The 25,425-nt window shown below is 37.8% G+C and overlaps 4 protein-coding genes across 4 annotated transcripts; 1 reads left to right on the top strand and 3 right to left on the bottom strand.

Moving 5' to 3' along the window:
* Nucleotides 1–1,811: 1,811 nt before the first annotated feature.
* Nucleotides 1,812–5,272, bottom strand: LOC137715891 (mitochondrial dicarboxylate/tricarboxylate transporter DTC). The gene is made up of 6 exons (XM_068455253.2): nt 4,882–5,272; nt 4,553–4,636; nt 4,017–4,078; nt 3,465–3,826; nt 2,436–2,650; nt 1,812–2,332 (listed from the first exon to the last, which is right to left on the bottom strand). The coding sequence occupies exons 1-6, from the start codon at nt 4,996–4,998 to the stop codon at nt 2,276–2,278; spliced, it is 897 nt and encodes a 298-aa protein (XP_068311354.1). The 5' UTR covers nt 4,999–5,272; the 3' UTR covers nt 1,812–2,275.
* Nucleotides 5,273–10,114: 4,842 nt separating this feature from the next.
* LOC137715445 (tubulin alpha-5 chain) lies at nt 10,115–13,249 on the top strand. The gene is made up of 5 exons (XM_068454780.2): nt 10,115–10,466; nt 11,175–11,389; nt 11,477–11,676; nt 11,936–12,444; nt 12,735–13,249. Exons 1-5 carry the CDS (start codon nt 10,354–10,356, stop codon nt 13,045–13,047), a joined length of 1,350 nt encoding a protein of 449 aa, XP_068310881.1. The 5' UTR covers nt 10,115–10,353; the 3' UTR covers nt 13,048–13,249.
* Nucleotides 13,250–14,273: 1,024 nt separating this feature from the next.
* Nucleotides 14,274–15,571, bottom strand: LOC137714695 (ethylene-responsive transcription factor RAP2-11). The gene has a single exon (XM_068453839.2). The coding sequence runs from the start codon at nt 15,354–15,356 to the stop codon at nt 14,535–14,537; it is 822 nt and encodes a 273-aa protein (XP_068309940.2). The 5' UTR covers nt 15,357–15,571; the 3' UTR covers nt 14,274–14,534.
* Nucleotides 15,572–16,760: 1,189 nt separating this feature from the next.
* LOC137715376 (uncharacterized) lies at nt 16,761–25,425 on the bottom strand. Its single transcript, XM_068454681.2, has 20 exons — nt 23,942–25,425; nt 23,171–23,374; nt 22,457–22,561; nt 22,247–22,312; nt 21,997–22,161; nt 21,548–21,622; nt 21,311–21,465; nt 20,797–20,932; nt 20,654–20,723; nt 20,416–20,543; nt 20,270–20,326; nt 19,514–19,699; nt 19,291–19,383; nt 19,011–19,096; nt 18,857–18,923; nt 18,702–18,768; nt 18,486–18,622; nt 18,077–18,168; nt 17,888–17,954; nt 16,761–17,366 (listed from the first exon to the last, which is right to left on the bottom strand). Exons 1-20 carry the CDS (start codon nt 25,166–25,168, stop codon nt 17,202–17,204), a joined length of 3,348 nt encoding a protein of 1,115 aa, XP_068310782.2. The 5' UTR covers nt 25,169–25,425; the 3' UTR covers nt 16,761–17,201.

The raw sequence follows: 25,425 nt of genomic DNA, 5'->3' as shown, positions 1-25,425 counted from the left end.
TCCAAAACACGTGACGTGCGTTGTCAAGGAAGCACAAACTCCTGTGAGGGGGACTGCACAAGCACCTAAGTATGTTTTCATTGTGAATTCAGGCTTCGCATCACTACTTGTTGTTTTCTCTTCCAGTATCTGTATTTATGGAAGTTAGTACATTGTGAGTATGCAATTGAACAAAAAAACCCTGCAATTCCTAAACCATTGATTTCTCAATTAACCTGTGAAACTAAAGCTTGCTAACATAAGACCTTTTAATCATCATGGACTTGCCTCCATCAAGGCATCAAGTGATACCTTTATGTGCGCTGGTTTGAGGACTTTGCTACAGTTGATCACGATCGGGTTGTTTATTATCTGGTGTACTTTGCATTCCCTTTTCTCCTACGAATCTTGTAGCTAAATTCTGAAGCAGTTTTCGGTTCCCATGTTCACACTAGTATACACTGTAATATTATTATATCATTTGCGCGCTTTTGCTATTCCCTTGATATTTCTCTCAAATGCAGGGAAATATTAGCTGTGATGGAACAGGGCTTCACTGTCAAAGTAAGATTAATTTTTCTGAATACATTCGATATTTAAATTTACTCATCTTCGTAGCTAATGTTTGTGTTTAATGTTTTTCGTAAATTTTCTTTTCGAACTTCTCCTAGGTACCACCTCACATCGTAGAAGGTGAAGCTGTGGTGGTTGACACCGGTGACGACTCTTATGTTAAAAGGTAATTTTATAGTTATCTCTGTGTGACATGTTTCACATCCTTGTAAGTTTCTGTTTTCTTGCACGGTTAAATATAAGATAAGCATTTTATTTCACATCTGCTCGAAGTGATAGCAGGATTTCTTTAACTTTTATAAAATATTTATAGACCAGATGCGTCTTCATACTCAACCGCCAGCGGCTAGCTCTAACGGGCTCCCAGTTTCCTGGGCTCTGCTCGCTCGGAAATGTGGTGGTTGGGGCAACAGTATCATACAAGATACTTAATTTTGGTTAATAACTAGAATGAGGCTGATGATTGAGATGTTGAAGTTAATGCCTGTACAATCGTAACTCTACTCGCGCACTGTGAAGCGTTTTTGGATTTTGCAGCAAGTCTGTTCCCTTATTTCGTTTCTTTTTTCGTTTTGGTATCAGGGCCAAGCCATAATGCTTAATATCATTGTTTCGATTGGATGGAGAGGTGGAGATTCAGTTGCTCAGCTCCACGATGACTGATTTCTTACCATCCTGACGTATAGCTGATTCAAAGTGATGTACATTTACTCGCACAACATAGTTTGGCAGCGGAAATGATACCGCTCCTTAGGCAGGATGATAGTTTTGCTCATTGACTTGCTGAACAATTGTTTTTCTCGGTGCAGTTTAGTTTATCAGTAAGAAAAAAGTTTCGCATTTTTATTAAACTACTGTTTTCGCTTAATCTTTGGCGGAAAGTGTTAAAATCTAAAAATCTTCGTCTAAGTAGGTTAAAGACTGAGTATGTCGAGTGCAAGTTCAGTGGAATAGGTGTCCGACTCCAAATGGGGTAGGGGTTAGGAATGAAAATCAAAAAGTACCGAATAGTGAAATTGGTAAGACTAAACCAGAATACTCCATAAGGAGCTTCATAAGACAGTAATTTTATGCACTAAAGTCTAATGAATGCATAGCTCTCTCCTCATTTGATGTGCAACGTGAGAAGACAGACAAGCTCAGATTGGGTATACACCACGTTGCACCAAAGTTCTCTCCAACACAAGGGATCCAAGATGTCGACATAATTTTGGTTTACCCAAGTGGTTTAAAGCTTATAATTCATTCCAACAAACAAATTCACTGGGGATTTACGCCCTCAATCAAAAACATAATTATTTAACATGATCATGCACTACAAGGAACACAAACTATAAACTTGCAGAGTATGATATGCAAAACCTTTGACGCTTCAAAACGCCAACCCCCGGTTTATACTGTGGTGTACAAAACTCATTATTTCGCTTCGACATTCATTCCTTGTCCAATTGTTCCTAACGAGAGGATCCCTCTCAAGTACTCAACTTCAAAATTAATAAGATGGGGTGTAATCCTCCTACAATTCCAGTCACACCCGAAAAATTACTAGTACAAATATCATAAATTCCAGTAAATCCTACTCCCAACTCCGATATTAGAATTCCCAATAATTAGTTTGACTTTGTAGGTGTGTTTTCGCAGAACAGGACTACAACACAACTAGAAAAATTATTGTTTGAAGTTTGAACTCAACTCCAGCAGAAATATCCGTCCACGAAGAAAACTACAACCCAAAGTTCTTTTCCAACTTCTGGATCTGGTTGAGGAAAATCCATGTCATCTGCACAATGAAACACCAAACAATTAGAATATCATCAAGAAAAATGTCCGAGGCATTCAAAAGTAAATGAAAGGCCACTTGCAATGTGAGAAAGAGAGAGTACCATGACATGGGGGGCAATTCTAACACAATATACAGGAAACCCAGTGTAAAATTTCAATGGACCTCCTGCTTTCAGGGTTTTCATGGCACAATCAAAAGAGCCAGTGTATGGATACTTTCCCTCAGCATCAGGCTGCATTTTCTGAATTTGGGTTTTCACATAGTCAAAGGGCAAACTGCAAGCAGCAGCGAAAAACCCTGAAACGGTGCTGGCACCTACAAAGATAAAGGAAGCACATGTCAATTCAACGATAATCATACGCCTAATATTAACCACGGAATGGAGAGAATAAGAGTTAACATTCCATTACTATGTAGGTGGCCATAAGCATAGGCCAAAACTAGAAAGTTCATTAACTGCTTTTTGCAGGACAGGATTGGATGAAATACCATGTAAATTATTTAATGGCATGCCACCAACTCATTAAAAGGAAACAAAAATATAGTTTCACTTTTTGGTCATAAAATATAATTTCAATTTGATAATGTAGATACAAAGGAAAGAGAGAGAGAGAGAGAGAGAGAGAGAGAGAGAGAGAGAGAGATCATCATTCAAATAGAATAACTGGAAAATAAAATATCATCGATACCCCTCAACTATCAAAATTCACAATCTTAAACAAGATGAACTCAAAATCTGTACGTGGACCGGCCTAGGGTCATAATAAGACTCAGGAAAATCTGTCCAACTTCTCTACAGATCAACCATCACCATTCATAGTTGCCGATGACAATGTTGTTCAATAATAAATTCTGGACTAAAAAGAGAGATTTTGGCTATATAGGTTTAACTCTACAATGTTCATTGTTTATTCCAAATCTTTCCTCACATAAAGCAAAACCTGCCCTAATATATGAAGTCCATTACTCTTCATTCCATGTTAACAATACTGGATATTTTCATTACTCACAAAAAGGATCGGTCATATAAAGAGTAGATTGAACAAAGTCAAGCCTAATTTCAATCACATCCAAAATAATTTAAAACAGAAGAGAATCACATTTTTATACTACTTGCAAAGAACCTTACCCAAGACAGTAGCACCTTCACCAAATCCAAGGGAATCCTTAAAAAATTCAACACTTTGATCATAAGAGGCAAGCATTCCCATGTTCAATGCCATTGCTCTAACTACGGTAGGACCTGCACCTTTCCAAAGTGCCAAAACCCCTTCATCTGCAGTAATACGATATAGAGCATGGAAAGCATTTGTGTAGTTACGGCGCTGAGCAGCAGGCAAAGTAGCATCAGCTTGCATACGAATGAGTGCTAAATCTGCTGGACTTCCAACAGATGCTCCAATGGCACCAGCAGTTAGCCCACACAAGGCTTTCTGGTATAGAGGTAGAGGCTTCCCATCATTGGCCTCAATTGCTTTGTTTGTCAGAATCCTGAACAAGTTTATCAGATTCAGATTAACAAGATGATCTAAAAAACAATGTACATATAAAATCACAATATCACATGACAAAAGTACATAAAAAGATCTAGAAAATGACACTAAACAAAGGCAAATCTTTCACTAAAAATTTTAAAAGCTTTCAAAAGCTTACTTAAGGCTGGATTTTGCAACAGACTCACCTGAATGATCCAAGACGAGCTGTGGTATATGTAGCTTGTCTTAGTAGCCCAGCAGAGAGTCCCTGCTCATAGAATTTCAGTTTAGATAAACTATCATTGTAACACATGAACTTAAGTCAATCAATCAGCACACGTAACATCAAGAACTTTAAATCAATAAAAAAACGTTCTTCCACATTTCGAACCTCAAATCTGACAATAAAATGACCTTAGATTGCACTAGGATCCAGGAAGCAGAGAGATGGGATTTGGAATACAATTTTAAGTTTAAATTGGTTGGATGTAGTATGAAAGACAACACTTTTTAGTCAAATACATGGATGAACTAAAACTTAAGTGGATGATGAATTTGATAACGGCTTGATAAAATGTGTTAATCGAAAGCCTATATCAAGTGATACTTCTGAAAGAGCTTATATTTTTTGGTCGAAACTGAAAGAACTTATCTTAGAAACATCTTTACCGATACAAATTCAAATCTAAACACCTTACAAGCATCACTTAATTTGAAATGTCATTCAACACTGGATCAATACCTTATACAAAGCACCAAAGCCTTCCTCTTTAATCATGGTCCTGGTGACCTGGGCAGCTGATCCCTGACCCAATTGAATTCTCACCTGTACCAGCCAAGTTAACAAGAACCCAGAAAGTGTGAGTCCCAATGAACCACATTACAGCACAAATCAAAACAAAAACTTTCAGGAAAAAAAAATTCCCAGATCTATAAATCATCAAGGAAACGCGATTTCAGCTCAAAAATGGAAGTGAGAATCAATAAAAACGAAGGAAAAAAAAAACATGGGTTCAATCCAAATCTCAAAAATGTAAAGAAAGATTCAAACTTTATAGTCCAAAAACTCACCTTGATCATATCAATCGGCTGGATGACACAGGTAGCAAGCATACCAGAGGCTCCGCCATTGACGAAGGGCTTAACGGTGGGCCAAACACCAGATTTGGGCGTACCTTTGTCTCCCATTATTTGGATTGGAAATGAAGAAGTGACGTGCTCGAAGAAGGTAAAGAAAGGGCGGGGGCTGATTCTGCTTTGGAGTTGCAGAAGAGGAGAAACAAAGAGGCAACGTAACAGGCTAGACTGATTGTCTTGCACTCGCAAGTCCCAACAGACCCTCCTCTGCCTCCTTGCTTTCCTCACGACCTGAAAGTTTTTCCTTTAATAAAAGAGGAAAATGAAAATGGAGTTTGTTCTATGACCTCAGATGTCTACCAAATTACAATGGTAAGACTACTTCGGGCCTCTATTCTTTATTTTTAAATTTAAATAAAATTTAATTTTCCATTTGTACAAAATAACTAAAAGAAATGATATTTGTCTTTTGACATGATCAATATTTAAAAAGATAGAGAAAATAGAAAAGTGCATCTCTTAGTGTAAGATTGAACGCTCTTACAAAATTTCTTGCAACATGTTAATATCTAACTCGCGATGAGGGCATTCTCAAACAACAAAGTCAAAAACTAAAAAGTTTAAGAATTTAATAAACAAAACACTTACATATATTAATCCATAAATTTTTCATACTAACATACAATATCCCTTAACGTATTTTCATGTTTTGAAAGCGTTGCATGACAACTTCATTACCACTTTAATATTGATACAAATATAAGCAATTCAAGGGGCAAATAAGTAATTAAATTACGCATGTCAATTGGCATGGACGTTAAGAATATTTTTTTCATGCACAGATGCACAGCGTATTACAAAAGGATCGATATTTTCAGGGGAATTCGATGTCTCCAAACGAAGTAGTGTTGGGAGGCTATTTCGGTAAATTCAAAATTAAGATTGGTGTTGCCCATTGTCCGCCTCACGAGGACCTCAGCTTATGCAACCAGCCAAAGGATTATTCACAAACATTAAATTACTGAACTGTCCAGGTTAAGATATTGGATCTGTTTCTCTTATTTTTGGGTGAAATATATTAGAGGATTTAGTAACCAGTTATCGCTAACGTGAGGAGTTTGATTTTTGTGGGAATAACATTTGATACCAACCTTGTGAAAATCGTTCATGTCACTTTCAGTTATGGGGCAGTGATCAACATCAATATATCCTCATAAACTTTCGGCCTTGTTCTTCTTTCTTTTTTTCGATAATAAACGTTAGGATCTAATATCAATGTTTTTGTAAATGTAGATTAAGTCGATTAGTCTGTAACGGTACCTTTCATTTTTTATATAAAAAGGTTTTAAGTTCGAATCTTCTCGTTGACTGATTAAAAATTAAAAACCTACACATTGTTTAGAACATCAATCACGTATTTATTATATATAATAGATTTAGATGGTATTGGTGTTGTTGATAGTGTGACGATGTGGAGGGTTGTCTCACATTAAAAAACTAATAACACTGTATGTGCTTATAACAAGTGAGAACACTTCATAGTTGGTTTTATAATGAAAGTTCAACTTTTTCATGGTATCAAAATAATTTAGTTAATTAATCACATATTGAGCTCAAAGCAATCCACATGCTCAAACGTCATATAATATACATGTTGTGCAAGTATTACACATAAAGAATGTGTTGAAAATGTAAATCCAACCTCAAAAAACTAAGAAATCTTATAAAGTTTGACGCCTTGTTATATTACCATTTAGTTAGTGAAATCTCAACGTAATAAGATGCAAATACTAATTTACAAGAATAAAATAATTAGAATCGAAGTTTGCAGTGAATGCTGATTACAAGTGACCAGCAACCACTTGGATCTGTAGTCATGCGTGATATCGTGATGAAGATTAATTATATGTTTATATAAGTACGTTTAACTTACGTGTTCGTGATCATATGGCATGTGCCATGCAAATTGCAAGGCATCTCATCATATATAGTCACAGTTTATATATTAAAATTAACAAAAAAAAATGTTATTAATCTCACCTTTTTAAAATATTGCAAATTCGCATCAGCTTCCCACCCCCCCCCCCCCCCCCCCAAATCCCAACTGCACCCACACCGCGCCCCACTTTAATCTACTTCCCACTTTGGTGTTTTATCTCACTTGTGGAAATCAATCATGCATGGCTCTGGTGCATATTTGATCTTTACCGATTTCTTTCTTAATAATAAATAATTTAATCTACTAACATTATTGTTTAGAAAAAAAAAATATATATATATTGCAAAGTCTTTTCATGAAAAATAAAAAATCAACGACTCAGACGAGTATAGATTCTCCAAGTTGGTAACTGTGTTGGACGGTTGGATTGTAAACAAAATTTGCAAATTAAACAATGCATCACCAATAGGAGTGAACACGTTTATCAACGTTTAAGTAATAATCCAATCATCAACTTACATATCATTTTGTTTACACAATTTTGTTTACAAATTTAGTCTCCCTAACATTACCTAAAGTTTAATTTCATACCCCGATCACAATCAAGGTTCTTAATCAGGTTCTAATGAAATCGTTGGAATAACCAAAGTTAGATATAATAACGTACGTATGTAATAGCTAGCATGGATGCATGAAAGACAATTGTTCGAGTTGGATTTCTAGATCTAGTCCCTCGCACAGCTCCCCAGGAAAATGGCTCTTTCTTGCTCATCGGGCAAGACCTTGTTGTTTGGTGTGCTGCAAGACAAGTTTATGGTTAGTTTGAAATGTGCCTTTGTGAGGCCTTTGATGTAGGTCTTAAGGCTCACAACCAAAACTAACAAATAGTTGTGTGTGCCATTGTTATCTTTATATAACAAATTCTTGAATAGGTGTGGATTAGGTAGTCTACTTGCACCTCAAGTTATTTAAACTTTTTGTTTATCAAAGGATTGTCGCATATGGGTTAAGTCTGCATTAAGTTCTTTTTCTTGCCTTGTAAACAAGGACTTGTAATTCATAACGTTGTATGTCCAAGATGAAGGGAGTTCAGAGCCCTTTTAACCATTTCCTCGATCAAAGTCTACTTTAATGAAAACATGCTTACTAACTTAAATAGATTTGAATGCAAATGAAACTCTTAAGTATAAAATAGTTGAAAATGACTTGAATACATGAAGGAAGCATTAAACTACAGATATACTACATATAAGTATAAACAAAAGAGACTGGGGCAAGATTTAACCTTGTCGGGCAACCACTTCTCTTTTGAGTTTACAAGGTTTTGTATGCAGTGAGGGGTGAAAAGTAAATAATTTTATTAGAGGGAATCGATACTACAACACTAAGGGAAAGTAGTAGAGCTTCTAAACTTGACAAAAGAAAGCTTTCTATGGAGATTCTACGACTGAAAAGGGGAAGTTTTGACAAACTAAGGCTTTCTAGTTTATGGCTTTGTTTGAGAGCAAAGTGAGATGTCTTTTGATTGATTGGTTGAGTGTCCTTGTCTATGGTGTCTTTCTCTGCTTTTATAGACAATTTGGTCCGACTGTCCCAGCTTTGCCTTTAGTTGATAGCTTTCAGAGGACAGTGAGTCATCATCTATTTACTCATTCATGTCATTGAAAAGTACTTTTTGGCTGTTGGTGAGATGTTCTCTGTTGCCCATCACTTCAAACATAAGCATGTGCCCTATGCCTTTGTTGAAATAGCTTCCAATTCATCTTGGGCCTATTGAATGGGCTCGGACAAGTCTTCATTTGCTTTTGCATCTATGGATCTCTATTATCACAAAACCCAATGGTAAATATAAACCCAAACAAGAATAATGCATGGAACCCCAGCTATATTATACTATTAATACATAAAAGAAAATTCTCTCTCAAAACTCCCCCAACTTGAATTATATATCCATTTCGCATATTTAAGCAGAATAGACAGCTACCATTCAATAATATACATATATAGATGTGCCAAGAAAACACATGCTCTACTTGTCCCATTTGTTGTGGTTGCAGACCAACCAATATTTTACTAGTAATAATTCAAAAGGTGCACTCATTTCTGCTATAATTATTATGCTTTGTTTCTGCCTTTTCATCGATGTTACTCTTTCAAATACACACTCATTATTCTACTAAATTTTTGGAAAATAAAAGTGAGAAAATAAAATAAATTTAGACGAAAAGAAAAATTGCGAAGAAACGCCCCCAAAGCAAGAATAACTAGTAAAGTCCCACAACCAAAACGAAGCAGAAATGTCAGACTCGTCCTTTGGTCGACATTGCTTCACTTTTGAGCGAATACAGTATTGAGATTTTTTTCTCCAAGTGCAATTGGTTTCTAAAATCGCTTTCAAATTACCTTATACCTACACTACACTGCAGGACCGATATGGAGCATCTACCTGCTCTATTGGTCCACAAAACCAAAAATCTTTCAACCTCATGCAATCAATGCCAAATGGGCCGTTTGATCAAATTTTAATGACCCGGATGCATTGATTAGTGAGCTTAGATCTTTATGGATTCGGAGGGGATCCAGTTCCTAAGAAAGCAGAGGAGCGAAGAAGCATAAAATATCAAAATCGGCCCAAAAATAAGAAACTATTAAATGATAAATTAAAATTAGAGGAGGAAAAGTTGGTGGATTGTAACATCCAGCACTAACAACAGCTATCACACTCGAAGGACGCTTGGCTTACTGCACATGGACAACCACAAGCTGGTCCGCCAACTTTTCATCTTATCCATATTGCCCTTTGAAATTAGCCACGGAATCATGCAAGTTCCAAGCGTGATAGGGTGTAACCATAATCCGATGAAGAATTCCTTGTGAGACGGATACAAGCTTAAGAATCACCGATTGAGTATTATGTCGACATGGTTACGATGAGATAAAACGTTAGTTTCCGATCCATCCTGTTGCCATCCCTAATCCAAAATGGGGAATGACCTAGAAGGGCAAAGGAGTCAATAACGTTGAAGCTGAGAACCAATGAATGTAGAAGCTGGGAGTTGGGACCCAAGGTTAGGCTGGCGCCAAATGGCAGGTAGAGGGTGACGGTGAGAGGAGGAGATCATCTTCGGATTTTTCTCCAAAGTTCAGAAATTAAGTGATCTGAGTTTTTAAAATTTGATCAAACGGTAAAAAATTGTTATAACTTTTAAAAGTTTTTATTAACTTCTTTATTTTTAACCGTTAGATCAAATTTAAAAGATCGGATTACTTAATCCTTGAATTTTGAAGGAAAAGAGAGGATGTCTAGGGTGAGGACGAGAGATGAGCTGTCTCATTTTCCCCCCTTTTTAGCAGCGGACTTCAAATCTCTGTCCATTCCCATTTTATCGAAAAAGGGCGACACACACACACAAAACCTACACGTATAGCAAAACGGGGGGTATCTTAGCACACAGCACAGCAGAGAGAGAAAGAGAGACTTCTGCAGTTCGTAAAGTTTCAATTTTTATCAGAGAAAAGAGAGAGAGATGAGAGAAATCATAAGCATTCATATTGGGCAGGCTGGAATTCAGGTGGGCAATTCATGCTGGGAGCTCTACTGCCTCGAGCATGGAATTCAACCTGATGGCCAGATGCCCAGGTAGGTTTTTGTATATCTCCATCGATATTTCTATTTATATATGCACTTTTTGTGGGTTTTTTGTTTATTTTGGTGGGTTTTTTTTTTCTCAAATGGTGGTGTGGATCAATGTGTTGTGATTTTATCATTATTGGTTATTAAAGGGTTTCTTGGAAATTTGGAATAGTTGATTTTAACATATCGGTGTTTGAGATCTTCTTTTGTATGAATTTCAGATGTCTGATTGTTGTTATCTATTTATTTGGGGGCTGTATCTGTTGATTACATCAGTAGTTTGTTGGAGTTTTTGGTTCTTTTGAGTGGACTCTCATAGGGTTCAGAAATATTTTCAAACGAATGGATTTTCTGAAAGTATTCGATGGCGAAACTAAAAGTTACCATAAAAGAAATAGAATTGATTTCGCTTGAATCCGACTGGATCGGATGCATTTGCTTTCTTTGCAAGGTTGTTGTAATCGATACGTCCCAAGTCTGGTGAGATTAGAGATAGTATTAAGGAACTAAATATGATGTTCTTTGGTTTCTGGACATAGTTATAACAATAAAACTTTGTTGATCTTTTAATAATAGTAATAATAAAGATTTATTGACAAAATGCGAATTCAAGCTTGTATGTGTTTTATTTTGTCCATGTGCATGCAATTTTAAGTTTGAATTTGTAGATGATTTGAGTGCCTAATGGACAGTTATGGTTTTGTGTCTTCAAAGTGATACCACAGTGGGCAGTGGCCACGATGCTTTCAACACCTTCTTCAGCGAGACTGGAGCAGGCAAGCATGTCCCAAGAGCCATATTTGTTGATCTCGAACCAACTGTCATTGATGAAGTTAGGACTGGGACTTACCGCCAACTCTTCCACCCTGAGCAGCTCATTTCTGGAAAGGAAGATGCTGCTAATAATTTCGCAAGAGGACACTATACAGGTAACGGATGCTGCTTCTATCTTGCATTAATGAACTCTTTTATTACGTTAATTTTGTTGAGTTAACCTTTCTGGTTCTGTTCTGCAGTTGGAAAGGAAATTGTAGATCTCTGTCTTGATCGAGTTAGGAAATTGGCCGATAATTGCACTGGTTTACAAGGATTTCTGGTGTTCAATGCTGTTGGTGGTGGTACTGGTTCTGGTTTGGGGTCCTTGCTCTTAGAACGCTTGTCGGTGGATTATGGAAAGAAGTCAAAGCTTGGGTTCACCATCTATCCTTCTCCGCAGGTACTTACGTTTACAAATACTATGACCATCCTGCATAAGTTCCAGCAGTTTCTTATTCTGGCTTAGCAATAAAACATGGAATTAGAAATGGATATACTTGAGCATTTATAAATTGTTCTGGTGGAAAAGACGTTTCTATTTTATCTAGCTTATATCAGAATATAAAATCAACTGCACTTGTTATTTCATAATGTATAATGTGATTAATAGGACTTGCTGATAAGAAGCTCATGTGTGCCTTAATTCTCTTGCATTGCAGGTTTCAACAGCAGTTGTTGAGCCTTATAATAGCGTTCTCTCTACTCATGCCCTCCTTGAACACACAGATGTATCTGTGCTCTTGGACAATGAAGCTATCTATGATATTTGCAGGAGATCTCTAGACATCGAGAGACCAACTTACACCAATTTGAATAGACTGATATCACAAGTCATATCCTCCTTGACAACATCATTGAGATTTGATGGAGCCATTAATGTTGATGTTACAGAGTTCCAGACAAACCTCGTTCCATACCCCCGCATCCATTTCATGCTTTCCTCATATGCCCCCGTTATCTCAGCTGCAAAGGCATACCATGAGCAGATCTCAATCCCTGAGATCACAAATGCAGTTTTTGAACCCTCAAGCATGATGGCCAAGTGTGATCCCCGGCATGGAAAATACATGGCCTGCTGCCTAATGTACAGGGGTGATGTAGTTCCCAAGGATGTCAATGCTGCCGTTGCAACTATCAAAACAAAAAGGACTGTGCAGTTTGTTGACTGGTAAGAACAATGCCTAAAGGGGAAAAGAAAACGATGTAAAATACTCATTTATTTTTTAAATCACATCTAATGTATCCGAAGAAACTTTGTTCAAATGCCATAGTGTCTTGAACATCAGTATACACGGTAGGAATGGAGATTTATACATGAAGCTGAAGTTATCTTGATGCCAAGTTGCTTAGATCTTTAATAACCAGTTTTCTTTCAGATAAACAGTTTGTGCATCATCCGTCTGAATTCTGGTCCACTTATATGTTTTATCTGACGAGTTCGGTGGTTCAATTCTGCAGGTGCCCAACAGGTTTCAAATGTGGTATTAACTATCAGCCTCCAACAGTTGTACCAGGGGGTGATCTTGCCAAGGTTCAGCGAGCAGTGTGCATGATCAGTAACAACACGGCAGTGGCTGAGGTGTTCTCACGCATTGACCACAAATTTGACCTCATGTATTCCAAGAGGGCATTCGTTCACTGGTATGTTGGTGAGGGAATGGAAGAAGGAGAGTTTTCAGAAGCTCGTGAAGATCTGGCTGCTCTAGAGAAAGATTACGAGGAAGTTGGCGCCGAAGGTGTTGATGATGAAGAGGGAAGTGAAGGTTACTAGTGTTGTAATGCAAGAGAAACAGTGTTTTATCATTCATCTTCGACTATCTGTGCTCCTTTTGTTGTGTAGTACACTTTCCATCTTCATGCTGTGAAATTGTCACAATCGTCACTAAGTTCTGATTATGTTTTTCTCGCTCTTTTTTGTGGTATCAATGAAGTGACATTTCTGAGAACCTGAATGTTTATGGTTCTCTTTCAAAGATATTATTACACTAGTATGTTTCCCAGGTGTTTCGAAGAGAATTCGATACGCATTATATGACGTATTTTATGTTGTTTCTCCATTTTCCTACAAGATGGTTTCATGGTATAATTTAAGGACAATACTTGCTACTCAAAGATGAGTAAGAATTTATACTCGAAACTCTTAGTGTTTTAATCACATAGCTTTATGCTTATGATCTGAAGTGTTCATACTATGAATCACAATGTAAAGATCATCTATGCTAAAAACAAATTAAAAATAAGGTCGTTTAGTCAATTTATTGTAGTAAATACATAGACGGTTCGTAATGCTTTTACTAATACCATTCATTTGTTTTCAAATAGTTTGATGACTAAACGACCTTAATTTTAATTGATTTTTTTTGCAGATGCCATCTTTATAGGATGATTTATAATATGAACGGTTTTGATTATAAACACGAAGTTCTATAAATTGACAACGAACAATTTTGAGAAATTTTAAGTAAGTTTCTACTTTATCTTTGAGTAGCTAAGTATTGATCATAACTTAATATCACTCATCGGTACCCCAACCTGCTGTCTTGAAATGCAGTTACATGTTAACTTGTTAGGTGAACCAGAAAAGTCTACTTTTTTTGTTTGATAGTTTTGAGAGAGGAGATTCGAACTTAGGATCTCTTTCAACATTGAGAGACCAAGAGATTGTATGTGTTTTAAAATGCGGTCCATTGATAAATTTTCGCTTTCATCAGTTGGCAGCAATATGATGTTTTAACAACCGATGAACCTGCCTGATTAGTTCTGGTATTTTTGTCCTGCGGTTGTTTTATAGGAATCTTCGACCTTCCCTCATTCTTCGTATTAATTGAATGCCTTGTAATATCGTGTTCGAAATTGTGGATCAAACATATATAATTGTTCTAAATCGGATAAGTGATTCTCGAATATCAATATACTACGGCATGTTACTTACTTGGAATGAAGGAAGTCACGAATCGAGAAAGGGAAAGAAGGAATGGAATCATTCTGATACCCATGTTTCAGTAAACGCGAGAAACTCAAGAATCATAATCATTACAATACTCATTCCTTCCATGCAACTTTGAAGATATTGTTCATTTTGCATCTTTAAATGGAAGTATAAGCCATTGATATCGTACAGCTTCCTACGCTTCTCATGCTTGCAAAAGCATTACACTAAACATAACCTCTCAAGATTCAAGAATAACCCTTCAATTCTCTCATTACAAAATAATCAAAACTATAAGATCACTCAGAAAAAGAGATGAAGAGTCGCCATCAGCCGAGGCAGAACAACTGAGAGAGACTAGTATGATCCCAGAGAGCGTCACCGGAGTCGTAACCATTGTCCAAGTACTCGTTCGCTCCATTCATTGCATAAATCGAAGCTGAAATCTGCCTCTCCTCAAATTCTGGCTCTGCTGCAACATTAGGTGACGATGTCATACCAATGTCTTTCGCTAGATCATTCCCTTCGTGGGTTACTGGAAGTTGATCAAACCCAGTTAAGAGTGGCCACTGGCGCCCGAAATGGTTACGAAACAACCCCGGTTGAAGAACACCGATGCAGTTGCTGACGTCTGGTCTATATGCATCATCAAACACCTGAACATTTTTCTGGCTTTTGCAATTAGGCAGAAAAGTCTCACTAAAAGTAGCAATGGAGTTGGCTGAACCGTCACTGAAAGTGGTATATTTGTTAGTAATTCTAGTAGTCGTAGCTATAGGGGTGGAATTTAGGCTGTTGGGGTTGGAACTTGAAGGGCTTTCTTTCAAGCCCTTTTTCTGGTTGAGGAGGTTTATGATCTTCAAAGAAAGTGGAGAGTTGGAAGGGACATGAGTGGGGAAGTTGGTTCTGGTATTCGAACCCCGAAGAAGGTAAGCAGCCTCGTCGTAAGCTCGAGCAGCTCCCTCGGCAGTCTCAAAGGTTCCAAGCCACATTCTTATCTTCTTTGTTGTGTCCTTGATCTCTGCAACCCACTTCCCGGATGGCCTTTGTCTCACCCCAACAAACTTGCACTTGGATTTGGTCCTCTCTTTGGACTTGCCTTGTTTGTTGGCAAAGGCTCTCTTTTGCTGCTTCGGGGCTTGATGTTCCATGCCAGATGCTGAAAGAGAGAACTTTAGCTTGTTTGAGAATGCTTCTGTAATAGCTAAAAGCACTTTCAGATAATCAAAGCGCTTTTAACAGCATTTGACATTAAAAAAAAAGAAAAGAAAAGAAAAGAAAATTCGAAGTGCTTTGGGGCTTCATGTGCCGTAGGAATGTTTGAAGAGAAGTTGTGAATGAATGAAAGAGAAAGAATGGGGGAGTCCTGTATATAAAGTTGGGACAAGGCAAAGGCTTTGTTTGGTACTTGGTAGTAGTAGGAAGCTCGTTTTCTTTCCCTTGTCAGCACGTCAATTTGTATCCGTTCGTTATTAAAAGGATGACTGATTTCTCAATGCTCACTCGCGACCAAATCATACGTTAGGTTTTTTTTTTTTTTTTTTTTTTTTTTTTTTTTGGGAATAAAAAAGCTTATGGAGGCCTGGATGACTCACAGCAACATTTAGCTTATTCTGAGTTCTGACTATCATCGTGTGATGTACCAGTATCATGAGTCGAATTAAGACATTTTACTTGGAATACGAACCTGAAATATATTCCTAACTATTGAGCCACCGATTGATAATGTCATATGTAAGTTATTTTGTGATATTTTCATCTGTAAGTGTTCCCCCTATCTTAAACTTTGTCTTGTCTAGAGAAGAATAATTATACGTCCTGCACCTAGAATTTCTAAAGATAAGAAGATAAGAAGAAGTTAAGAAGACGAAAAATATATAAATGAAATAAATGGGTTAAAGTCAAAGAACGGTTAGAAAGTAGGGCAGGGCCAGGAGGGTGTGAGTAGTTGTCGTGGTCGCTCCTCAGTCATCACCACCACCAAAGTCGCTGGTCAACGGAGAGAGAAACAAAATTCGTGGGAGCACGAAGGCATGACACATGGAGCACGAATTTGGTCCCCTCCAAATGTATTCTTAGAAAAAAGGGGAAGGAATCTCATGCTGCACGCTCTCTTGTGTTTGGTGGAATCTTTACGTAAAACATACCAAACAATTGACTTGCATTGCATCATAAAAAGATACAAACCAAAAACCAAACAAGTAAATAAGATTCAAAGCTCTAATGGCTATGGTTAGATAGAATTGGATTGTAACGGATCGTTGCTTTGTCCGATTTCTGGAGGTCATGCTCCCCAAGCCATGTTCCTGTCTCAGGCTCTAGGGTCCTTGAGACGGGCCCAAGTACGAGATTAGCTCACTTCTACACGTCGTTGAGGAGCCAAGCTTTGTTCTTTGGCATTGTTTCTCAAAGAAATGGAATCAGAAATGTCATCTTTGGATGCTCTAAAACTCTTGCACTCCTCAAGGATATATCGATCCAACACAACAGCATATACCGTTGAAATTATACCGTAAAGCCAATTTTATTGCCTTTGGGGATCAAAATTGAAAACATTATGAAAGAATCGCCATCGATAATTTCATCAACAGATTCTTACATCGGAGGTATAGGAAAATACAAGACATGATGAGACCAAAACTCCCACGAGAATTTTCTCACCAACAGCCCTCGTAACCTCGGGCACCAACAAAAACAAAAAAAAAAAAAAAAAAAGAAACCCGCACCAACAGGAACAAGTAGTCTTCTTTTCTTTTAGACTCAAAATCGTCACTATAAATTAACACTTTCATATACACCCTACAAAAAATGATTTGACCAAACCGCAACAATGACTTCCACGCTTAATCAGATGCTGACGGGTTGCTGTAAAACTTTTCGCAAAAATGACCGATGGGAAGCATCTTATGGAAAAGAATTGGTGACGTACAATGAACACGCAAGACAGGGAACAGTGTATCTGAAAGCGGCAATGTGCTCAATGCAAGCCAAAGTACTTATGAGGAGAGGATAGATTGCAGTGCAAGCTGTTGTTGGGGTTGCAAGGATGACCACGTTGAGGCCAATGTAGCTGGTGGCAACGTCTGCTGAAGCTGCTTTAACAAATTAATCATTCGGCTTGCAGTTTGTTCTGTTGCTAGATCCTTACCGGCACATAGAACCTGCATGAATAATCACACCCCTCAAAGTAAATATTCTGCAAAGCTTGAATATATATTACAAAGAGACATGCATTTAGTGGAACCATCTGATTGCCCGTACTGTTAAGATAACAATTAGACGAGAAAAAGAAAGCCTAGATTTAGGTTACAGTTATACTTGTTCGTTAATGAGTTCCTAGATCTTGCCACAAAGAAAAAATGGCTCAATCAACCAAGGTGTGCACACATCTATACCATACCATAAATCATTAAATAAGATACGTATAATCAAACTGATGGAATAGATGAATGAGAAATGAATTATTGAGGAAGCATTGATTTTGATCATGATATACGATAAATGTTGCGCCTATAATTGCTTCACCTCAATAACAATCATTAAACAAGATACATATATTCAAACAAACTGATGGAATAGAATAATAAGAAATGTATTGTTGAGGAAGCATCGATTTCAATCATGGTATATGACACTGAGAAATATAGCTTAAGAGAGCTAAATTAGATTCAAGATTACAGACCTCTGCAAACACTGCAACAATTTTGGGAAGATACTGATTGTTGGGACCCAAAAGTTCCCGATCAGACCTGTAGATGGATTACAAGGGTCACCTCTGAATTTGCTTGGTAATGATATTCCAAAAGGTAAATGTATGAAAAGGCAACAATTAACAGAACAAGGCACAAGTAAAAGAAAATTGAAACTCTACCTCTCTACCATAGAACAAAGTTGTTCATGAACAACTTTGGCTTCAACCAAGTCACCTTTAATCGGTAAACAGTTCAACCAAGCAGGAATGACCTGCAAAATTCCGAAAGGTTGACAATAAAAAAAAATTAAATAAATAATAATAAATAAATCAAACCAATAAAAAAGATATATTAATCTTAATTCTTGAAAGAGATAGTTGGCAAGACAAGTTATGATATAGTGTTGCACTAAACTGAGGAACATGCGCACAAAAAAGGTACTAGAGAGTACTGTATAGCACAGTAGTCGGATACTCATAGTCAAGACTCAAGACTCTAACGTTACTTTTTTGTGCATATATTCCATAACAACACCAACGACAAATTCTGATCATACCATATGACAACAGAGCAAATAAAAGTTAGTACCTGAGCTGCATCAATACTGTCACGGTGGAATTGGCTAATTTTTCCTAAAGCAGAAATAGCATTATCATATGCCATTACATTTTCAGATTGTTGGGCGTTAGGATGCTGGATGACAGCGTTCAGCCTTGATAGAGCCTCTGTACAAAGCCACAAGAAAATGTTACTCATAAACATACATAAATATTTCATCTATTTAATATATGCAAGCAGAATTACCGCCAATGAGAGGTTTAATTACTGCTCCACCAAACTCTGAACAAACACCAAGTCCATATACAGCTGCCTGAAAAACAAAAGTAAAACAAAAACCACTTAACACTAATGAGGAAAAGCAACCTGATACATATTGAAACAGTTCGTTGAGATCAGACCTGTCGAACATCAGGGTTTTCGTCATTGCAAGTCTCCAACAGAAAAGGAAGAAATGTGTCATAATATCTGATCCAACCAAATCAGAACCAATGAGTATAGAATGACAAGAATTACTTAAAAGTAAAACCTGAGGTTCTATTTAAAAAAACTTACTTTACAGCTGCTTCACGACACTGCTCTGCAACTTCATCAAAGATGCATATTGCAATCCTTCTCTCTTCAGGTGTTTTATCCTTGGCCTGTGTTTAGGACCCAAAATGAATAATATAATTCAGAAGACAAACAAATTAGCTCAAACATAATGGCTGACAAAAAAATTAACATTCTTCTTCCACAGGGTGAAGATTTCTAGGGAGTGATCAAGCAAATATAAACAACTAAAATCCTAAAATTGGAACTGAAAGAAAGGCTGCACCCGTGAGACGTAACTTACCCACATAGGCGTTAAATACGATGCTAGCTCATCAAAGAAAGGCAAGAAAGTGGCTTTAAACGTTTTAATCAAAGTTCCAATGATCTCTCCCACCTGGAACAATTAAAAGAAGTGTTGAAGAGAACCAGGACAAAGTCCCACACTATATAAACGATGGCCTACAAATTAAAAAATCAACAATATTATTGACGAGCTACCTAAGGATTGTGCTAAAAAAACTCACTTGATCAAAAACTTCTTCCTCTTGTTCATTTTCCTCTTTAATCAGCTCCTGTTCCTCAGCATCAAAGTCTTCTGCTTTGGTCCTTTCTGCTCTCTCTCTTTTTCTACTGGAGCTGGCAGTGATCACCTGCTTTATCTCCTCCACAATGGATCTGACCTGGCTTTCATCTAAAAGTGGTCCAGATGTCTGAAAGCAAAGATACAAGGCGCATGTATGGGGCCACACTCAAGAAATGATACGATATAAAAATGAAAATGCCACAACAATTTTTTTGTTTTGTGAACAAAGCAAATACAAATTTTTTGTTTTTTGAACAGAGCGAAGTATGATTAATTCAACAAAAATTTACTCCCAAAGCAGTTGGCTCATTTGCTGTTTCCATGCAAACTGAAATGAAGGATTGGACACTACAAAACAATTAATTAGTACTACACTGCAGTGACTGCTAGCATTTCCAAGTTCATGCCCAAAATCAAGGCAAATATTTAATTATAAAAGTTCTTGCAAATCAAACGAATTTTTTTATTCTGCAAAGAAAAGAAACTAAAATAGAAGTGGCAAAGCATGGAACGTGACTAGTATCCAGTATCTAATTAACATTTCTAATCATGAGTGTATTGACAACTTCCTTGCAGGGAAAAATATAGCAATTCCAGCACTACTGAATTGGTCATTTGGTGCGGAGTAAGTGCAAAAAGTAAAACAAACAGGGTCACAATGGAAATTCATACAATTTCTTAAAGAAAAATGACAAACCTGTAAGCATTCATTTAATGCATCCAATATATTTGCACAGATTTCGGTATCAGGTTCCTGCACACAAATTGCAATCTCATACTTCAGAGAATATTTAAATCATTACACCTAGATCAAGGAGGCTTAAGTGAAAAACAATGAACAACCTTATGTAATGCTTCCACAAGAGCTGGAACAATGTAGTCAGACAATTGCTTTATATATGTTTCATTACGACCTTGAGCTTGGCCTTTCTCTATAGCTAACTTTGCAGAACGCAGTAGCTCCGGCATTGCTAGAAAAAAAAAAAGTAGATATCTCTTTATTTAAAAATGGAGTAATCTCCAACAAAATTTGTAGAGGAAGGAGAAAATAAAAACATTGAGTATTAACAATTAATACTACCTGAAACAGCTGCCTTCCTAACTTCTTCATGGAAATAAAATTTAAGAAGTGGAACCAAAGTTGGGGCAACCTACATAAATATGACCTTAATAAGTATGCAGCCAAAGTTGGACAAAAAAAATAATCGTGACACTATCGAATACCTGATCAATCCAGGGAAAGAATCCTTCTTTCAGCTCATCAGCATAGCAACACAGCATATTGCAAGCTGTAGCTTTCTCCTCCAAGACACTAGTCTTGATTCCAATCCTTTTATCCCCAAGAGTAATTGTTTCCATACTGAAACACAAAAGCAGCTTTTAGCAAGAGAAGAAGTAACACAGAGCTACATAACAGCAATATTTCCAGATCTTGTTATCTTTTACACACTCACTTATCAAAACTATACCTCAAAACACTCTAAATCAGTTCATTGGTAACTTAACCAAATAATTATCCAGTATAGAAGCATATAAAAAATGCTGATGTGGATCTTAAAGCCACTGTGGTTATCCATGCAGTGAAAGTTCATATGAAACTACACTAGATTCAGGTACATTATATATGAAATAATGGGAAGGATACCAAGAAATAGGTAGTGGTGCAACATTTGAGACATCGTACATGCCTGTTGGTATGGAACTGAAGCAAAAAAGGAAATGAGAATAAGTTTCAGACCTATCATCATCAGAGTCATCAATATCATTGTCGTCATCTGCCGATGTGATGGTTACATCTGGCTTAAGTTGAGCAGACTGAAGCAAAGGAGGCATTACAACACTCATATATGGGAGGAAATCTTGTCCTAAGCACTTGCAGAGTCTAGCCCAGGCCTACAACATTGTAGATAAATTTTTACTGCAAATAATAAGTCTTTCTATAGTAGTTTTAGTGCAATTATAAGATAGGGCATACTTGTAACATGTAACTTGTAGTTGGATCATCCGTCTCCATGTGAGATCCTTGCAAAGCCATCAGCACTTCCATGACCTTCAGAGAAACAGTAACCACCAATCTGTGATTAGAGAAAATGGCAGCAGCATTTTTCTATTTGGTTTTTAGATTGGCCAAAATGCACAGGTTGAAAGACAATTTTTAAATTCCCAACTATAAGCAGAAAAGAGCTGAAGCATTTAACTTGACCATAGGAGAGTGTAGAAAAGGAAAAATAAAGAAGTCAATTTATGAATTTTGACAAAATCAAAATTCTATTTTGAGGAGTAAGGTAGGAAATGGTTCAAAATAGCATAAGTCTGCATGCACAAGCACCTTAAAAATTAACATGAAACCAATCATTCATCAAATTGCCATTCATATCCCAAGTCCAATAAAGTAAACGTAGTTTCATATGTATAATGACTTACTTGCTTAGCGTCTTCCCTGAATTTCTCTTTTCCAACTGCCATTCCAACCAAACTAATACACTCCATCGATTTGGCACGAAGCATACGATTAGACTTATCAGTGGCATTCACCAAGATAGCCTTCAGGTAAGGCATAACTGCATCATAGTATTTTTGAAAATGCTCCTACGCAATTACCATCAAAGTTAATCATCCATAAAAAATAACAAAAAAACCTTCACCTATAATATCGCATTATATAGTACAATACCTGAGATGAATCAGCAACGGATGCCAAAGCAGTTAAGGCACCCTCTTGCACCATTTGTTTTCCATTCTGCATGAGACGTAATAAATCAGGCACTAGTAAAAAAAAAAATACTAGTTTAAACGCATGTAATGAAGTAAGGTTTTACATCATGAATTTGGTGTTTGTATATATAATATATATACACACACACATAATCTTGAGAAGCATTACCTGCAGAAGTACAAGCAATTTGCTCACTACTCCATCCAAATACGGTGTTAAAATATCTGGAGTACAATTCTCACTGAAATTCAGCACAGCTGAAGCAGCATGCGCCTGCAGGTAACAAATTACAAAAAAGGAAGCAATAAATAGATAATCTTGCATGTGTAATTACATGAACTTGATAATGAGCTGAATAAAGCACATTCCACAATGATCACTTTTCTCCAATTTCAGAAAATAAAGAACCTCAAATGAAGGATGGCTTGCAACTATAGACACCGATGGTAGCTCACAAGTCACAACAAAAGCCCAAAAATTAGTTTTCTACTGTACTTTTCAAAAAGTTCATACTTAAATTCGACTAGAAACATACAGTCAAGCAGGTATGACTTTTGAGTGGACTCAATCAAACATCCCATCAACCAGAGACAAAAAGTGAACTAAATAAATTAGGCTTCTCCTGAAGTCAAGGACATAAGATGAACTAGCAACTTAGAACATTGATTTAAGAACACACACAAGAATGCTCTACAGTGCACAACTTGTAAAGAATCCTTAAGATGAGAAAATGCCAGTCAATGTTAGTATCGTGGTCACCCTCTAGTACATTAAAAAACTGACCTGCATTGCAAGATACAAATCCATACCATTCAAATAATGAAACTGAATATCACGTCAATCACTTAGAAACAGGACCAGATGCTACGATCAGGTACTAACCTGAACACGAGGGTTCTGAAAATCATCCATAGCTCCAGCCAATGCTGGGAGCACACTTTGGTGATATTGAACTTGCAGATCTGGGCCCAAATCAGTAGACAACTGCCCAATTGCATTAATCGCTGCCCACCTTACACGAGGATGTGGATCTTGAAATGAGTTCAAGACCATTGCTACCACTTGCTCCAAATTTTTAATCATTACCTGCAAAAAAAAAAAAAAAAAATGAAAGTAACGGATTAACGATCATCATTAATAATATGGTAATGGAAATGCATAGCTGTACTATTCACTTATTTGTGGATACAGAAGTGCCCCCTCGGAAACTGCATAGTAGGAATATACAATCACTTATGTGAAACATCTTACATCAGTGTATTATATCTGAAGGCTCTTCATTTATATTGTGTAAGTGTGAATGTGACAATCAAACCGTACAAACATTGAATAATTTCAAACGAATGTTTCTCATCACATCTAACCTGTTAGATACTCGAGTTCACACAATAGCACATTCAACACGTCAAAAACCTTGGCTCTTACCAAAACTCAACTCAATTACTTCAACAGAAAAGGCATGCTTTTTTTTTCAATACATACAATATTATCTACACTAAGGGGTGGGGAATTACACTATGTGGTTAAAGGCGGAACCATGTAAAACTGGAAAAGCAACAATTCCAAGCATAATATCACTAACTAATGACAATTAGTTAACCTGGATATACAATTTCACAAACAATGCACAACAATTAAGATAAAAATCTATACCTTAGCACAACCCTCAGCAATCTGAGCAAGGGCAATCAATGCAGCATGGTGCTTCTGCCACTCAGGGGCAGCCAAATATGCCGGCAATTGCTCAGAAGCTACCGGAACTATGGTATTCCCACCAAGGGAAATCGAAAGCCGATCCAAACACTCCTGACCAACACTGTAATTAGTGGTCTCACCGGCATCTTCATCTTCACTCTCTGCCGCATGCCATGCCGGTTCGTCCTCAATATCCAGAAGCATTTTCATTAAAATGGCAAACAATCGGCTTATAAACTGCGGCAATTTCCTCATCATGCCAGGAGCACGCTCTCTTGCCTCGGCCAGAGTGATGACGAACTCAATGGCCAAGTGCCTTGTTGATTCTTCCAAGGAATCGGCCTCAGCAATCTGTAACATTGCGCCAACGACTTCCACAATCTGCCGCCTTAGGAACCTCGGCTCGGTCCCAGCCAATTCAATCAACAATTCAAGAGCGTCCTGCGCGGTGGCTTCGTTCCCGTTGTTCAGAGCCTCCATCAACGTCTTCATCATCGCCGGCAACAGGTCCTGAAACCTATCCCTATCCACAGAGCTGGTCAAACACTGAATGAAATTGATGACGGCGTTCAAAGCCGCGATCTTCACGTCGGGGCTTGGCGAATTCCCCAGGCTATGCAAGAACACGGCGTGCAATTCCTTTATGTGCGGCACCATGATGTCGCCGATGTACTGCGATAATTGAGCGAATATCAAGAACGCCGCTTCTTGAAGCTTTGGCGAATCGGACGAGACGCACTGGAACATAAACGGCAACAGCTCCGGCCATCCGTTATCGGGTAAAATCCCAGAGGCGAGCTCGGAAATCGTATCGCAGAGCTTCTTGGAGATGGATTTCGTGTCCTCCTGCTGAATACACGTCAGCAGAATCGTCTTCAGCGTTGATTGGGTCGTCGGATTCAATCGGGGCCAGAGATACGAGTCGTTGCGGGTGAGCTGCTTGCGGAGGAGAATCGCGGACATGGCGCGGGCCTCGGCGGCGGGGGAGAACTGGAGGAGGTGGGCGAGCTTGAGGGAGAGGGAGTCGGGATCGGTCTGCTTGCAGAGGTTGAAGAGGAGCTCCGCCTGGGACCGCTGCTCGTTGGCGGAAGACATGAGGTGGGAGATCAGGGTTTGGAAAGGAGCCGGGTCGGGACCAAGAATCGTCGCCAGTTGGGCTTGCTGTAACTGAGTCGACTCGGCCATCGCAACCAGCTGCGGTTGTTTAGGGTTTTTGCCTGCCTTGGCCGTGGATTGGTGTCAGTGATGAGCCCGCGAAGAGAAGATGTCTTTTTTCTCTGTCCTCACTTTCGCTCTCTAGACTTTTGAATCAAATCAAAAGTGGGGAATTTTGGGGAGTTTTGGAGTGCGGAAGGAGGGTGCGGGGGAATTAAGGTAGGAGCGGGAGCAGAGGAGTGGGGCTCGTACATAAAAAGGAAAGAAATGCATATGGTTGGTTAGCT

The sequence above is a fragment of the Pyrus communis genome, chromosome 3 (genome assembly GCF_041283825.1).
Source record: "Pyrus communis isolate YQ-2024b chromosome 3, ASM4128382v1, whole genome shotgun sequence".
Taxonomy (NCBI): Eukaryota; Viridiplantae; Streptophyta; class Magnoliopsida; order Rosales; family Rosaceae; genus Pyrus; species Pyrus communis.
This window is presented reverse-complemented; position numbering and strand designations above follow the sequence as displayed.

What these genes read in the sequence shown, in the direction of transcription:
- LOC137715891 (XM_068455253.2), bottom strand. Translation starts at nt 4,998, where the DNA reads ATGGGAGACAAAGGTACGCCCAAATCTGGTGTTTGGCCCACCGTTAAG. An exon ending in GCTCGTCTTGGATCATTCAG is followed by an intron (nt 3,827 to 4,016) that starts GTGAGTCTGTTG and finishes AAACTTGTTCAG; the next exon opens with GATTCTGACAAACAAAGCAA. An exon ending in TGAAGGTGCTACTGTCTTGG is followed by an intron (nt 2,651 to 3,464) that starts GTAAGGTTCTTT and finishes TTATCTTTGTAG; the next exon opens with GTGCCAGCACCGTTTCAGGG.
- LOC137715445 (XM_068454780.2), top strand. Translation starts at nt 10,354, where the DNA reads ATGAGAGAAATCATAAGCATTCATATTGGGCAGGCTGGAATTCAGGTG. An exon ending in CGCAAGAGGACACTATACAG is followed by an intron (nt 11,390 to 11,476) that starts GTAACGGATGCT and finishes TCTGTTCTGCAG; the next exon opens with TTGGAAAGGAAATTGTAGAT. An exon ending in CCATCTATCCTTCTCCGCAG is followed by an intron (nt 11,677 to 11,935) that starts GTACTTACGTTT and finishes CTTGCATTGCAG; the next exon opens with GTTTCAACAGCAGTTGTTGA.
- LOC137714695 (XM_068453839.2), bottom strand. Translation starts at nt 15,356, where the DNA reads ATGGAACATCAAGCCCCGAAGCAGCAAAAGAGAGCCTTTGCCAACAAA.
- LOC137715376 (XM_068454681.2), bottom strand. Translation starts at nt 25,168, where the DNA reads ATGGCCGAGTCGACTCAGTTACAGCAAGCCCAACTGGCGACGATTCTT. An exon ending in TCAGGGAAGACGCTAAGCAA is followed by an intron (nt 21,623 to 21,996) that starts GTAAGTCATTAT and finishes GTTTCTCTGAAG; the next exon opens with GTCATGGAAGTGCTGATGGC. An exon ending in AGGAAGAAGTTTTTGATCAA is followed by an intron (nt 19,384 to 19,513) that starts GTGAGTTTTTTT and finishes TAATTGTTCCAG; the next exon opens with GTGGGAGAGATCATTGGAAC.